Raw genomic sequence first — 12389 nt, forward strand, 5'->3', positions numbered from 1 at the left:
GAATACAACGAATTCATGACAATGTTTACATTCAAGCTACCCGTAACATTTATAGTGAAAAGTACTTTAAAAGCGTCTGGAATGCAATAAAGTAATTTTAAAGCTGTTTTTTAAAGCATTTGCTGCATGGATAAAAAATATAAGTAATAACCGTATCATACAAAATTGCGTTGCAGCAAATCCTTTAAATTTTAAGGTATTCAGAACAGAGCAACATAAAAATCAGAAAAAGCAGCTGTACAATTATAGGACAAAATTTTACATATATGCCATTATAATTAGTGTTTTATTTTTTAACTGTATGGAATTATAAAATAAAACGCAAATTATAATCGGGCCTTCCATCAATTATAGTGATGAAAAAATGACTCACCATCTAATTGGATGTGCCTTTAGAGAGAAATGCAGGGATTACACAATGAAAGAGTTTATTTTATTAGGAGTCTATTTTCGATTTGAATTATTTCGTTTTAAAGTAGTAATTTAAAACTTTCTATATTTTGATCATGTCTGAGTTTAGGTTCATCATTGTGAAGCGCTCCTGCTCAAGACCGAGACGGCAGAAAGCATTGCTGTTCTGTTGTAAGTAATTTTAAAGATTCCTAAATGCATCTACTTTCGGAAGGCCAAGTAAAGTGCTTTTGCTTTCGCCTAGAAACACACAGTGTCTCCCTGACATGGCTGCTTCAACACTAACTGCGGTTACTGAAACCATGCCTTCTTTCTTTGCGTGCACATTTGCGGCATTATGCTAATATTTCCACATAGTGAGGTAGATATGTGGGGGCGTGTTAGAACGAGCCGTTTTAGGGGGGCGTGGCAGAGTCTTAACTTTGATAAAGAATATCTCTTTGGTTTTGAGACTTTAGTCTTTGCAACTTCAGGGATCTTATCTATGCACAATCAGCTTGTAACACTCCAAAGAGAAAGGAAAACTTGAAATCGCATCATATGACCCCTTTAAATGAAAGAAAGAATACCAACCGCAATTCCCTAAACAAATATTACAATCACGCCATAGCTGACAATTGGATTTTAAACATAAATCAATGGGAGATTTTAATCATAAATTAATCTTAAAGCATAAAGTTCATACAAATAAAGTAGTTAAATTGAAGAAAACTATGGGGAAGAATTAAGCAAACCCTATATACTAAGTATAAAATGACAAAAAAAAAAATGTTAGACTTGCATCAAAGGATGGAACTATGCCATACATGGAGACCATAATATTGTATCACAGACATTAAGGAGTGGCCTCTTAACTTAGGCTGGTAAACAACATCCTAACAGTTCTGTTTCTGGTTAATTAATTGTGATGAAAAATCAAATCACTGGCATTGTTATAATGGATGCCCCAGCTGAAAGCCACAAAACAATGAATAGCATTGAGCAGGGGAAGAGATGATGGGAAATAATTGTGGTCAGTGCACTTTGTTTAAACATTTCAAGGACACGAGTCACAAATCTGCCAATGCACCTGCTAAATGAACGAGACAAACTCATCCCTGCACATGTGCAGCTCAGTCAGGAACCATATGGGCTTCACACCAGTGTTCAACGGATGGGGTGGAGCGCTGCTTTTCCTGTTCAAGGGAAAAACACCCCGGACCAGCTCCCCACAACCAAACCCAGCTCTGAGTCACCCAGTGTACTTCTTGGCTAGCAGGGGATGCAGATTTTGGAAGAGGACCCATCATTGTTCTGTCTGCACTTAGTTGCTCTATTTGACCTCAGTTGAGACCTTTACATCTTTAAAAGCTCAGTAGGGTCAGCACAATGAGAACTAGAAGTCGTTTGAGGTGGAAAACCATGCTCATGAGCAGCCAAATCCAGGAAGCCATTGGCTCCTATTACAACTCCAGCCTGTCTGACCAATTCAGGAGCAAAACTGCACTCCTCGAGTGGCTAAAAAAATAAACACGGTAAGATTATAAGTCTCTTGCTAGCAGCCGGTCAGTCCTCCAGCCGAAACCAAGAAACATTGAGCTGAGGAAATGAGGTGAAGCGTCATAAAAGACAATGCTGTGTTTTCAGAGCGTCACGCCAGGACTAACAATGTGCTATGATCTTAAATGTTTTTTTAAATAACCGGGAAAGAAAAAGAACACTTAGCTGTTTAAGAAAAAGGTGATTTATGGTGGTCAGAGTTAGTTCATTTTCTCACACTGACTCCCCAGGAGCTGGACTAAACATTACTCGCGCTGTTCCCTTCCAGCACAGTTCTTAACACACAACCCAACACACGTCAAAAACATTATCTGTGCAAAAAGCAGCACAAATGATTGGCCAATGCATCTAAATGCTCATTTTTTGTGCCACCGTGGTGCTTACAATCTCAATACTTAAGGGGGGTTTGTCAAACGTCAAAGTAATAGCCAAAATTTGCAACAAAAAGTATCTATAATTTAGCAAATTCAAGGGTGCACTTACTTTTTTCTAGCATGGTAGTCTTATTAGTTTATTCAGACTGTATTTGTCTATAATTGTGACTGAAAAGCAGACTACATTTTATGAGTAATCAAAGGGAATCCATTTAATTCAAATTTCTAATTAATTACAAAATTTTGCTTGCAACTGTAGATATAGAAGTCAATGTTAATTAACACGCTCAACATGATTCTCTTCAAAATGCTGCTCTGCCATAAAAGTAGGTGACTGTATATTCTTAAAAACAAAGGTTTCAAAATGGTTTTTCACAGCTATGGCACAGAAGAACACTTTTGGGCTCCCCAAAAGAACCTTTCGGTGAACAGTTCTTTTTTTTTTGGAAGAACATTTTAATAATCTAAAGAACCTTCTTCCACTATAAACAACATATTGTTGAATGGTTCCATGGATGTTAAAGGTTCTACATGGAACCATAGATGCCAATAAAGAACCTTTACTCCGTTTACTCAACTGCCTCTTTTAGCGTCCACATATATGTTACTAACATGAAGCCATGATTTAGCTGTGTGTGTTCAAAGACATTCAGAGTAAGTAGGAGGGGAAAGACATTTCAGATTCTATATATAGTACTCAAAGGATCTGGAAAGACCAGCTGGAGCGCATACAACAACATCAGAGCATAGACATTCTATAGCCCTCATATATTACCAAATACGGATAGTTCAATAGACCAAAATGACTAATGGCTTTATCTCCTGGTCGGTACAAAAGCAATCCTGGATTTTTGCAGCCTGCAGCTCCATAGGTTGAGTAGGAAGTTTTTCTTACACATTGTGATCATATTTCTCATTGCCAACATAAACAAGCGTTTCAGGGGCCCAAGTTAAAGCTGATGTGTATATTTTTCTGATGAATACTTTCTCCTATTTGAATCTTTTAAGTGAAAAAAAAAACATTCTCGTTCACTGCAGTGGCAAGTCTCTCCCATTTGAATCGCATGAGTGCTTTTATACCTTTAAAGATTGAGTACAGCACAAGCAAATTGCATTCGATCAGGCTGTGAAGGAACACTTTGTTATATGCAAATATGCCCCTTCATCAGTCCACATGTATGAATCTGAACGAGAAGCTTGCAAGGCAACTAAACTAATAAATGAACAAATCTTTTTGGTGAACTGATTCAAAAGATTTGAGTCACTGAATAAATTTCAGCAAATAATTTATTGACTCATTCATAACACAAGCAACCTACAGACTAGATAACTAAATAACTAACGTGAACTGATTCAAAAGATTTGAATCACTGAACAAAGTTAAGTGAATTATTTATTGACTCACTCAACACAAGAAACCTGCAGAAGAGGTAACTAAGTGAATCAATGAACAAATCTGAAATGATTCAAAAGATTTAACTCACCGAATCTAGGTGAGTGAATGGTTTGAGTCATTCATAGCATGCCAAAAAATCTGAAGAGAAAGTAACTCAACAAATCAATCAACAAATCTTAATAGTGAACTGATTCAAAAGATTCAACTCTACAAAAACAAAAAACTACAGAAAACTATTCAAAAACTACAGAAAAGGTAACTAAAATTAATAAAAGAAACCTACAGAAAAAAAGTTACTAAACAAATCAATGAACAAATCTTTGTGAATTGATTAAATTTTTTTTAACTTAATATAGCTGAATAAACATGAAAAATGAATGAATAAATCTTATTAGTGAACTGATTTAAAAGACAGACTCAACCCTGAAATAGAAAAAAAACTACATAAAGGGTAACTAAATTAATAAACGAACAAATATTTTTGATGAACTGATTCCAAATATTTGAGACACTGAATAAAGCTCAGTGAATTATTTGTTGACTCATTGAGATGTATCTAAATACCCACCACGAGTCATTATTTTTGCAATTCCCATTAGTGACTCTAATTCTATACAGGATTAAAGAAACGTGTCAGACTACACAATAAAGCCGCATCTGACATCTTTGACTAGATGTTTTCTCACACCTTTTAATTCACAGTGATTTCCTCTGGCATTTCCAGTAATTGCCCTCTTTAGCACGTTGACTCTCCCTGCGGTGAACTGGCATTGTACACACATGCTCGCCGCCGGCGTCTCACATTAGCTCTCTACAGCTCATGGCTGGCCTTTGAGTCTAATGATTCATTTACTCTCCCGCTTAACCTCACTTGCCTATATTTACAATCACCTAGAGACTGTAACTTCATTTTCCAGCCTTTGGAATTCCAATCAAGTCCAGTCTCGCGGACGTGCCTAAACTCGTCCAAGCCCGTGTGCAATGAACCCACTTGTGAACCGTGCAGTCATTTCCGACCCCTTGTGAAACCAGGCTAAGCTGTCGACAGAAATGAGCAATAGTAATGAGAGAAGAAGAGACATTGGAGAAGGTGAATTTGTTGTGACTGGAGCTGTCTGACCTGCACAACCTTTTGTTATCTAAGACACATTTATGATGTTGGCCTTTCTGCAGGCTGAAATTTGTCCCAGCTCTCTTAGCTGCCAAAAAAAACCCATTCTTAACAAATACTTGTATCTACTTTTTCAGTAAAAACATCTAAAAATCTTAAAACAGATGCTTAAAATTCTAGTCATTGTGTGTATTTTAGGCGGAGGATACTTCAGCATGTGTCTAGTAGCAATGTCATATTTGTGTTCATGTGCCATTTTTCTTGTTTCTTCCATCATTTCTCAGAGCAGAGCCAGTTAGCCGTTAAGTCTGGACAGTGCAAATGGTCTGAGCATTTGTTTTTCATGGCAGAGGTTAGACAGCAGCCACATCTTATCTAAATATGGACGTTGAGATTTATGGAATAGCACGTTGGTATGGAAAATGTCCATCTGACAAGGGCTTGAATTATATAAATTGCTTGGATTTCAATTGAATTTGTATTGGGATCTCAACATGAAATCAAAATTGACCCAATTCAATTTTTATAATGCACAATCCTTGGCAATTTGTGTACCTTATTTTCAAAGGTCAATAGAAATACAATCATTAATCAAAAATGACATGCTTAGCCTCCACAACAAGTTTCCTTTTGTTTACTATTATAAATAAAATAAAATAAAAAATATATTTATTAGTGCTGTCAATCGATAAAAAAAAATTGCTAATTAAATATAATATAAAATAAAATAAAAATTCTGAAATTAATCGCGATTAATCCCACCTAACATTAGTTTTTAAATATACTTTTATATTGCAATAATTTCACATTAAATCTTCAAATGAATGTACAAACAACATAAAGACAGTATATTTTTAATATGTGTTCTTTTAATATTTAAAAGATATATAATACTTTTAATATTCTTTTTTTATGACTGAAGGCCATATCACTGAAACCGATACTGATGTCTCTATAAAATTATTTTTCCCCCTAATATTTAACCATTGACTACAGTCATTCAACATTACAGTATAACTGAGAGCTATCAATTTTAACATTTATTAGACTTTTAAAAAATAACTTCTAATTTAAGTGAACTTAAAACAATCTTCACATTAACCCATTATAATAAATGTCTTCCTCTTTTTTCTTTGATTAACAGTCATCACAGCAGCTGGTTATTTGGTTGTTTACCTGCTATTTCTTTAAGAGCTGCCGCTGCTAAACGTGACGCGGATCTGTCACGCATCGTATTTTCTAGGGATGCACCGATACCACTTTTTCCAGTACTCGCCCGATACCGATACTTTTATTTTTGGTACTAGATGGGAAATTTTTGAAAACCATTTCAGAGACATGTTCTTAAATGTGACAAAATATATTACATGCATGCACAGTTTTAAGGCAGCTTTAATCACCTTTTTGGTAACTTCATGACTTAACTGACCACGACACTGCATGCACATAGTTTATTTCGCGCTTTGATAGGAAATGATAGAGGGTACTGTGCGCGGCGGCGCCTTTGTGCGTGCAATTGAAGAGCACACGCTACGAGCACAGGACCGTTTCCGTGCTCGTTTGACTCACGTGTGGCGCTGAAGTGAAGTTGGAGCGCTAGTCTGAAAAGTCTCCGGTTTGATGTGCTCGTAAAGACATTCTGCGACTGAATAAATACACTTCTTGTCAAGAGAAAAAGTGACAGAAACAGCAGTTGTGAGTGGGGTGGCCAACCCTAACTCCGCCCCTGCATTAATTGCGTTAAATATTTTTAACGCATTAAACTGAAAAAATTAATCGCCTGCGTTAACGCGCTAATTTTGACAGCACTAATATTTATATACATTTAAAATCTTGAAAAGCAAAACCTTGTTAATTTACTGTTTCAAAAGAGAGGGTTTGGTTTTTTTACTTGGCAGGATTCTTTTTGCAATGCAAACGGCTTTTCACGTTGACTTTTTCAAGTCATTTCCGTAATAAATACTTAAACGGGAGGAATCCCAAGACCAGCTCTGCATCATTCATTGTCATTTTCATTTTTTATCTAATGGCAGGAAACAAATTGCATCCATTCTTGGATCATGGGGTTGGAAATTCCTCAGTGATTCTGGCGAGGGAAGTTGTTACACATCTCTAAACCGATCTGGAGCATTTTTTGAGCCTTAATCGCAGTTTAATCAAGGGAGCTTCAGGGTGTCATAGCTGTCCTCCCAAATCAGATGCAATCTATCAAACAAAAAGCCTCGTCCTGTTGTTTTTTTTCTTTCTTTCTTTGATGATCTCAAAGAGAACACATTCCAAGACATCCTGTAGTTTCTACAAAGCACACAGTGAAATGCTCACATGTTGCTGAACGCCAATGTGCAACTCAACAGGGCTCTAAAACACACGCACCCCTTCGCACCTCTGGAATTGCCTGTGGGTGCAAAAAAGTGGCACAGTAGTAGGTAGGACTAGCTGCCCGACACAAACACATCACCAATATACACAATAATAGCTGCCATACGGAGCTCAGAGATGATGGAGAGGACTAATCAGCGGCTCAGTTCCAAATCCTAGTGAGCTGTCTACGTAGGAAGAACAATTTTAGGTTCCCTAAAGAACGCTTCAGTGAACAGATCTTGTAAGAACCATTTTTTGTTTAATGTGAAGAATCTAAATAATCTTTTGTTGAATGGAAAGGTACCGTGGATGTTAAAGGTTCTTCATGGAACCATAGATCTGCATAAAAGAACCTCTATTTTAAAGTGTAGAACACCAAGGCTGTTCCAAAAGGTAGACAACATAATCATGCTGCATTCTTTGGTCAAATTATGAGGCAGTTTCACAGAACGACAAAAATGCATTGTGACAAACTCAGTGGAAAAAAATCCATCCAAGATGGAAATGCAGAAATTTGATTTGATTCAATACAAGAATATACATATAAGTGCTTAGTATTTTTATACTAATTAAAGTGTCACATTGTCAGTTTAGCAACATGTCAACATCAAACTCTACTAAAAGCAACTGTCAAGATTCAGCCAAATTTACCATTGCTCAAAATCCAGTCATTTCAATAGGAATCTGTGCAATTGGAAGTTTCATGCGAGGGAGGAACAAGTTCCCAACACAGATTTCAAATTCCCCTTTGGCCAAAAGAAAGCGGTCATCAACAATGGGTTTTTTTTTGTTTGTCCACAAAATTTTGCTAATGTGAATGCACCTTAAGTCATAACACATGTGCACTTCCCATGAGTTTCTGCCAATGTAGAGTGTTCCAAATCAATCACTTTGAGGTTCCGTTTAAGATTGGGATGCTGCCTTAGAAGCATAGGCATAAAATAAAGGCAGCTCACTAGGTTTTGGAACAGAGCGAACAAAATATCCCTAACTATTTGCTAATCACATACACTCAAAACACCCTTCAAAATGGCACTATCATACAGGAAATGTCATACAGGCTTAATTTTGCGGAGGGAATTCTAGAACAAGGAATAAGTTGGCCAAGCCAAACATGTCCTGGGACATCATGCAGTTATTGTTTTTTTTAGATTTCAAAGTACGCCAATACCCTTCCCCTACCAGAGGGGCTTGTCCACTATCAAGGCAGAAAAATGTCCTCTGTGATAAGATTTGTTTGGTTTCCAGACAGAAACGTGATGGTGGATTTGACAAAAGGAGCCAAACCTGTATAAGCAGACACAACCATTTAGGGAAGTTCTGAAGACTCACAACTTTGTTCTGGAAGCACAAGTCTCTCTCAACCCAATTTCAGTGTTACAGACATTTTTGCCTGTTAGAGTGTCTAACATGACAAATCAAGCATGCTTTGTTTCTTACCTTAACCTCACACTTCCGGTGGCAGGCTAACCGGCAAACTGCAAAGAGAAAGAAAAAACAACAAGCCATTATTTTTACACATTTAATAAATTCAACAGTGTATTTTAGAAACTTTGTTTACTATTACTCAGGGGGTCTAATTAGGATTTAAGTAAATTGTGGGCTTTCTTGGGCAAAATAAAATAAAATAAAACACATTTATTTATAATTTACTATAAATATTTTTTATTATACACATTTTGTTTATTATAACTGAGGGGTCTAACTAAGTAAGCACACTGGGGGCTTTCAATAGAATAGAATAGAATAGAATAGAATAGAATAAAATAGAAATGTACTTCAATAAATATTAGAAATATATTTTATTACATAATTTTTGTTTACCATTACTGAGAGGCCTAACTAGGATGTAAGCATTAAGCACATTACAGGCTTTCTTTGGCATAAAAAAAAAAATTTTTTTTTTAATTAAATTAAATTAAATTAAAAAAAATAAAATAATTTTACAAAATAAAATAAAATAAAATAAAATAAAATACTTATGTACTTCAGAAAAGATCTTTCCCTTTAACGTGTTCTTTCTCAACTTTTTGCACTGCAAAACTTGTTTACTCTGTTCTGTCAAATAACATTTCCATTAGAGACTTGACATTACGCAGCACCCTTTACATCAGACTCTCACATCCCGCCTTTCTGTTTGCCACAGTGGTTGAGCTCAGTCAGGGCTGAAACCACCATAGACATGGATAAGGACATGTTCCCCACAAGATTATTCAGATTAATGGTCAGTCATTATGGGTTTTCAATGAACATTATCTGTGATTCATGTGAAATGGAGGAAAAGCCTTCAGACGTTTATGACTGATGTAAAGCTGCTCGACACAACAAAAGTTGTTTGCCAAGACTCAAGTTCTCAATGTTTATATTATCATTTCTGGACAGAGCCACAGACCACCAAAGCAGAAAACTGTATGAGACTTGCTATTCTTCAGCAAATATTTGCAATAAACAGTGTAGTACATTCACAACTGTTAATATCTTGGTCTTGAATTGTCAGATGATGTTTCACTGTTATGTAAACTTTAGCTTGCTGATTTCGCACTCTGTGACAATTTATCAGACAAAAAACTTACAAAAGCTCTATTTTTATGGGATTTGTTTTTTTTCCTCAGAAGGTTAGAAAAATGTTGTTTTGCAGATTTACATCATATCAATCCGGTCCAAAGGTTTTGTTTGTTTGTTTGTTTGTTTGTTTTTCCCCCAAATTTAGTAAATTACATAAAAAATGATCTACTGTCTGGGGCACCTTCATTATTTAGATATTGTTGGTTTGAGAATAGAATAGAATAGAATAGAATAGAATAGAATAGAATAATTTAGATTAACAATAAAGCATAAGTAAAATAAAATAAAAATAAAAACAATTATAAAATAAATACATGCAATATAAATGATGTAAAAGCATAAATTAAAGTAAAATTTAAAGTAATAAATAAATTTTCTATTCAAGGAAATCACAGCTGTCCTCAATTAATAATTGTTACTCAAATGTCAGTTAGGAAACTGATCCAGTCGAAATAGTCTTATAGATTTTCAGAGAACATAAAGAACCTCCTATCCGAGCCCATTCCAATCCATCTCATACAGGTACAGCACACTTCAGCCCAAACGCTCCTGCTCTTCTTACACAGAGCCCACTCTGTTCCCCATCTCTGACCTGCCATTCCACAGAGAGGGGCGGAGCCTCAACAACAGAGGATCTACACACAACCAGGGTTTTTTAGTCACTAAGGTGATGAAACGTATCCAAAGCCCCACCTAATATCTCTCAAACTCCTCTAATGGTGAGACAACTACAACTTTTTTATATCTATGTGTCTCTGTTCTAAAACCTAGTTAGCTGCCTTGTCATATACTGCCTTGTTATATTTTTCTTCACATGGTGCAAAACAACAAAAAACTTTTCTTAGCCTTTAATTTATGTAATTTTGTCTTGTTTTTATGGAAGCTTGATTCCGCCATGGGATACTGAAAAAAAAAGGTAACTGCGACTTTTTATATCACAATTCAGACTTTTAATATCACAATTCAGACTTTTTTCTTGTAATTCTGAGTTAACATCTCACATTTCTGACTTCCGAGAAGCAGTAAGTTGTTCAACATTTATGTTTAGACAAAATATCTTGTAAAAAAAATTGTTTATTTTTATTTTTTTATCTAACTACCTTTTATCTAAAGGTTTATTTATGATGTTAAAATCCTTCAAACATCAAAATATGAACTGCAAAACAATTAAAATCCTCATTATTGATGCATATATATCACACTGGCTTACACAATTTTGCAACTCAAACAAATTTTTCCTGTTCTAAAGACCTTCAGATATCCTGCAGAACAAGACAGGAACGTTGATTAAGAACATGTTTCTGCAGTTCATAAGTGACCGATTTAGGATATTCTAGAAACTAAAATGTTTTCTTAATCAGCATTTTTTGTGTTATTTTATATTATTAATATTTGAGCAGCAAAAACATATAAGATATCAAACAGTACAATCTTGCTGCCTAGCTTCTAAAGTCTGTTTTAGAAACTAAGCATGAAGATTGTACTTTGGGAACGTGCCTATACAGCCTTAAATGCTCCCTATGCAGGCAGCTCACTATGTTTTAGACCAGAGCCCATCTTCCTCCTCGGGCCCTCTATTACCCTCTTTTGAAATCCAGGTCACAGCATAAAAACACCAGACTGGAGGCTCATACTACTCACAAATTCACTCAGATGATTCCTTTAAGAGTGTGAATCTAAAGTGCTTTGGAAAAATCCAGAATTTCAAAGAGTTTAAAAATATGTGCTTATTCTGGAGTGGACTGTACATTATGTAATATTGCCTTTTTCCTGTCTTGGTTCACATATTTCTGTGCATACGTTATATTTGCAGTGTTTATTTTCTTAACTCATTGGTTTAGTCTTTGAGAAAAGTAGTGAACATCTCAATAGGGTAAAACTGAGCATGGGAGCCTTTCAGGAGTGGTAGGAAAAAAAACGGTATTTTGGCTTCAGGTCTGCATAGTTATTGGCTTTTTCATTTCAGGATATTTTCATTAGCATGTGATCCTCCTGTTTGGGAGTGTGTCGGATGTAAGACAGTTTAAAAGACTGATGAGTGTTTCATTCTGGTGTGGGTTAGTGGTTGAAAATCTGGACTGGTTATGCAAAAAGGTTGCAGGTTATGTATTTGGCAGACACTTTCATCCAAAGTGACTCACAAGGTGTGCATTAATCACTTTGTCAGGTTGTGTGGTCCTTGGGAATCAAACCCACGACCTTGGCATTGCTAGCGCCATGCTCTAGTAGTTACAGAGCTACAGGAACATCTATGCCAGAAAACGGTGATTCATGAGCAGCCATCATAGAGAGCAAAGCACTTAACCCCAGATTGCTCCTAAGGATTGTACCTGTAAAACAAAGTAAAACGCAAAAAGAGGCCATGCTTTATAATGATTCTACATGTGTAAGAGGTGTTCATCTGTAATGCACAGCCTCGAGTGGCTTGATGATGTGATAAAAGTTACCAATGGTGAATAAGTAAAATGCATAAATAAATAAAGGAGTGATTTCATGGTATAAAGTAAACATAATTAAATAATGGAATTGTTAAATACATCACGGAATTTTGCAATAAATAAAGTAATAAAATCATATTATAAAAATATGTTATACTAATATATATATATATATATATATATATATATATATA

The 12389-nt window shown here is 35.6% G+C and overlaps 1 protein-coding gene across 1 annotated transcript in view; it reads right to left on the reverse strand.

Annotated features, from left to right (window-relative positions):
* Positions 1-12389, reverse strand: part of LOC107739685 (tensin-1-like) — a 207344-nt gene that overhangs the window by 139347 nt on the left and 55608 nt on the right. The window contains exon 3 of the mRNA XM_016551885.1: positions 8633-8670. Within this exon, the coding sequence (XP_016407371.1) occupies positions 8633-8670 (38 nt within the window). The remainder of the gene's footprint in view (positions 1-8632; positions 8671-12389) is intronic.

This window comes from Sinocyclocheilus rhinocerous, unplaced genomic scaffold, assembly GCF_001515625.1.
Source record: "Sinocyclocheilus rhinocerous isolate Xijiao unplaced genomic scaffold, SAMN03320098_v1.1 scaffold1482, whole genome shotgun sequence".
NCBI classification, from domain to species: domain Eukaryota; kingdom Metazoa; phylum Chordata; class Actinopteri; order Cypriniformes; family Cyprinidae; genus Sinocyclocheilus; species Sinocyclocheilus rhinocerous.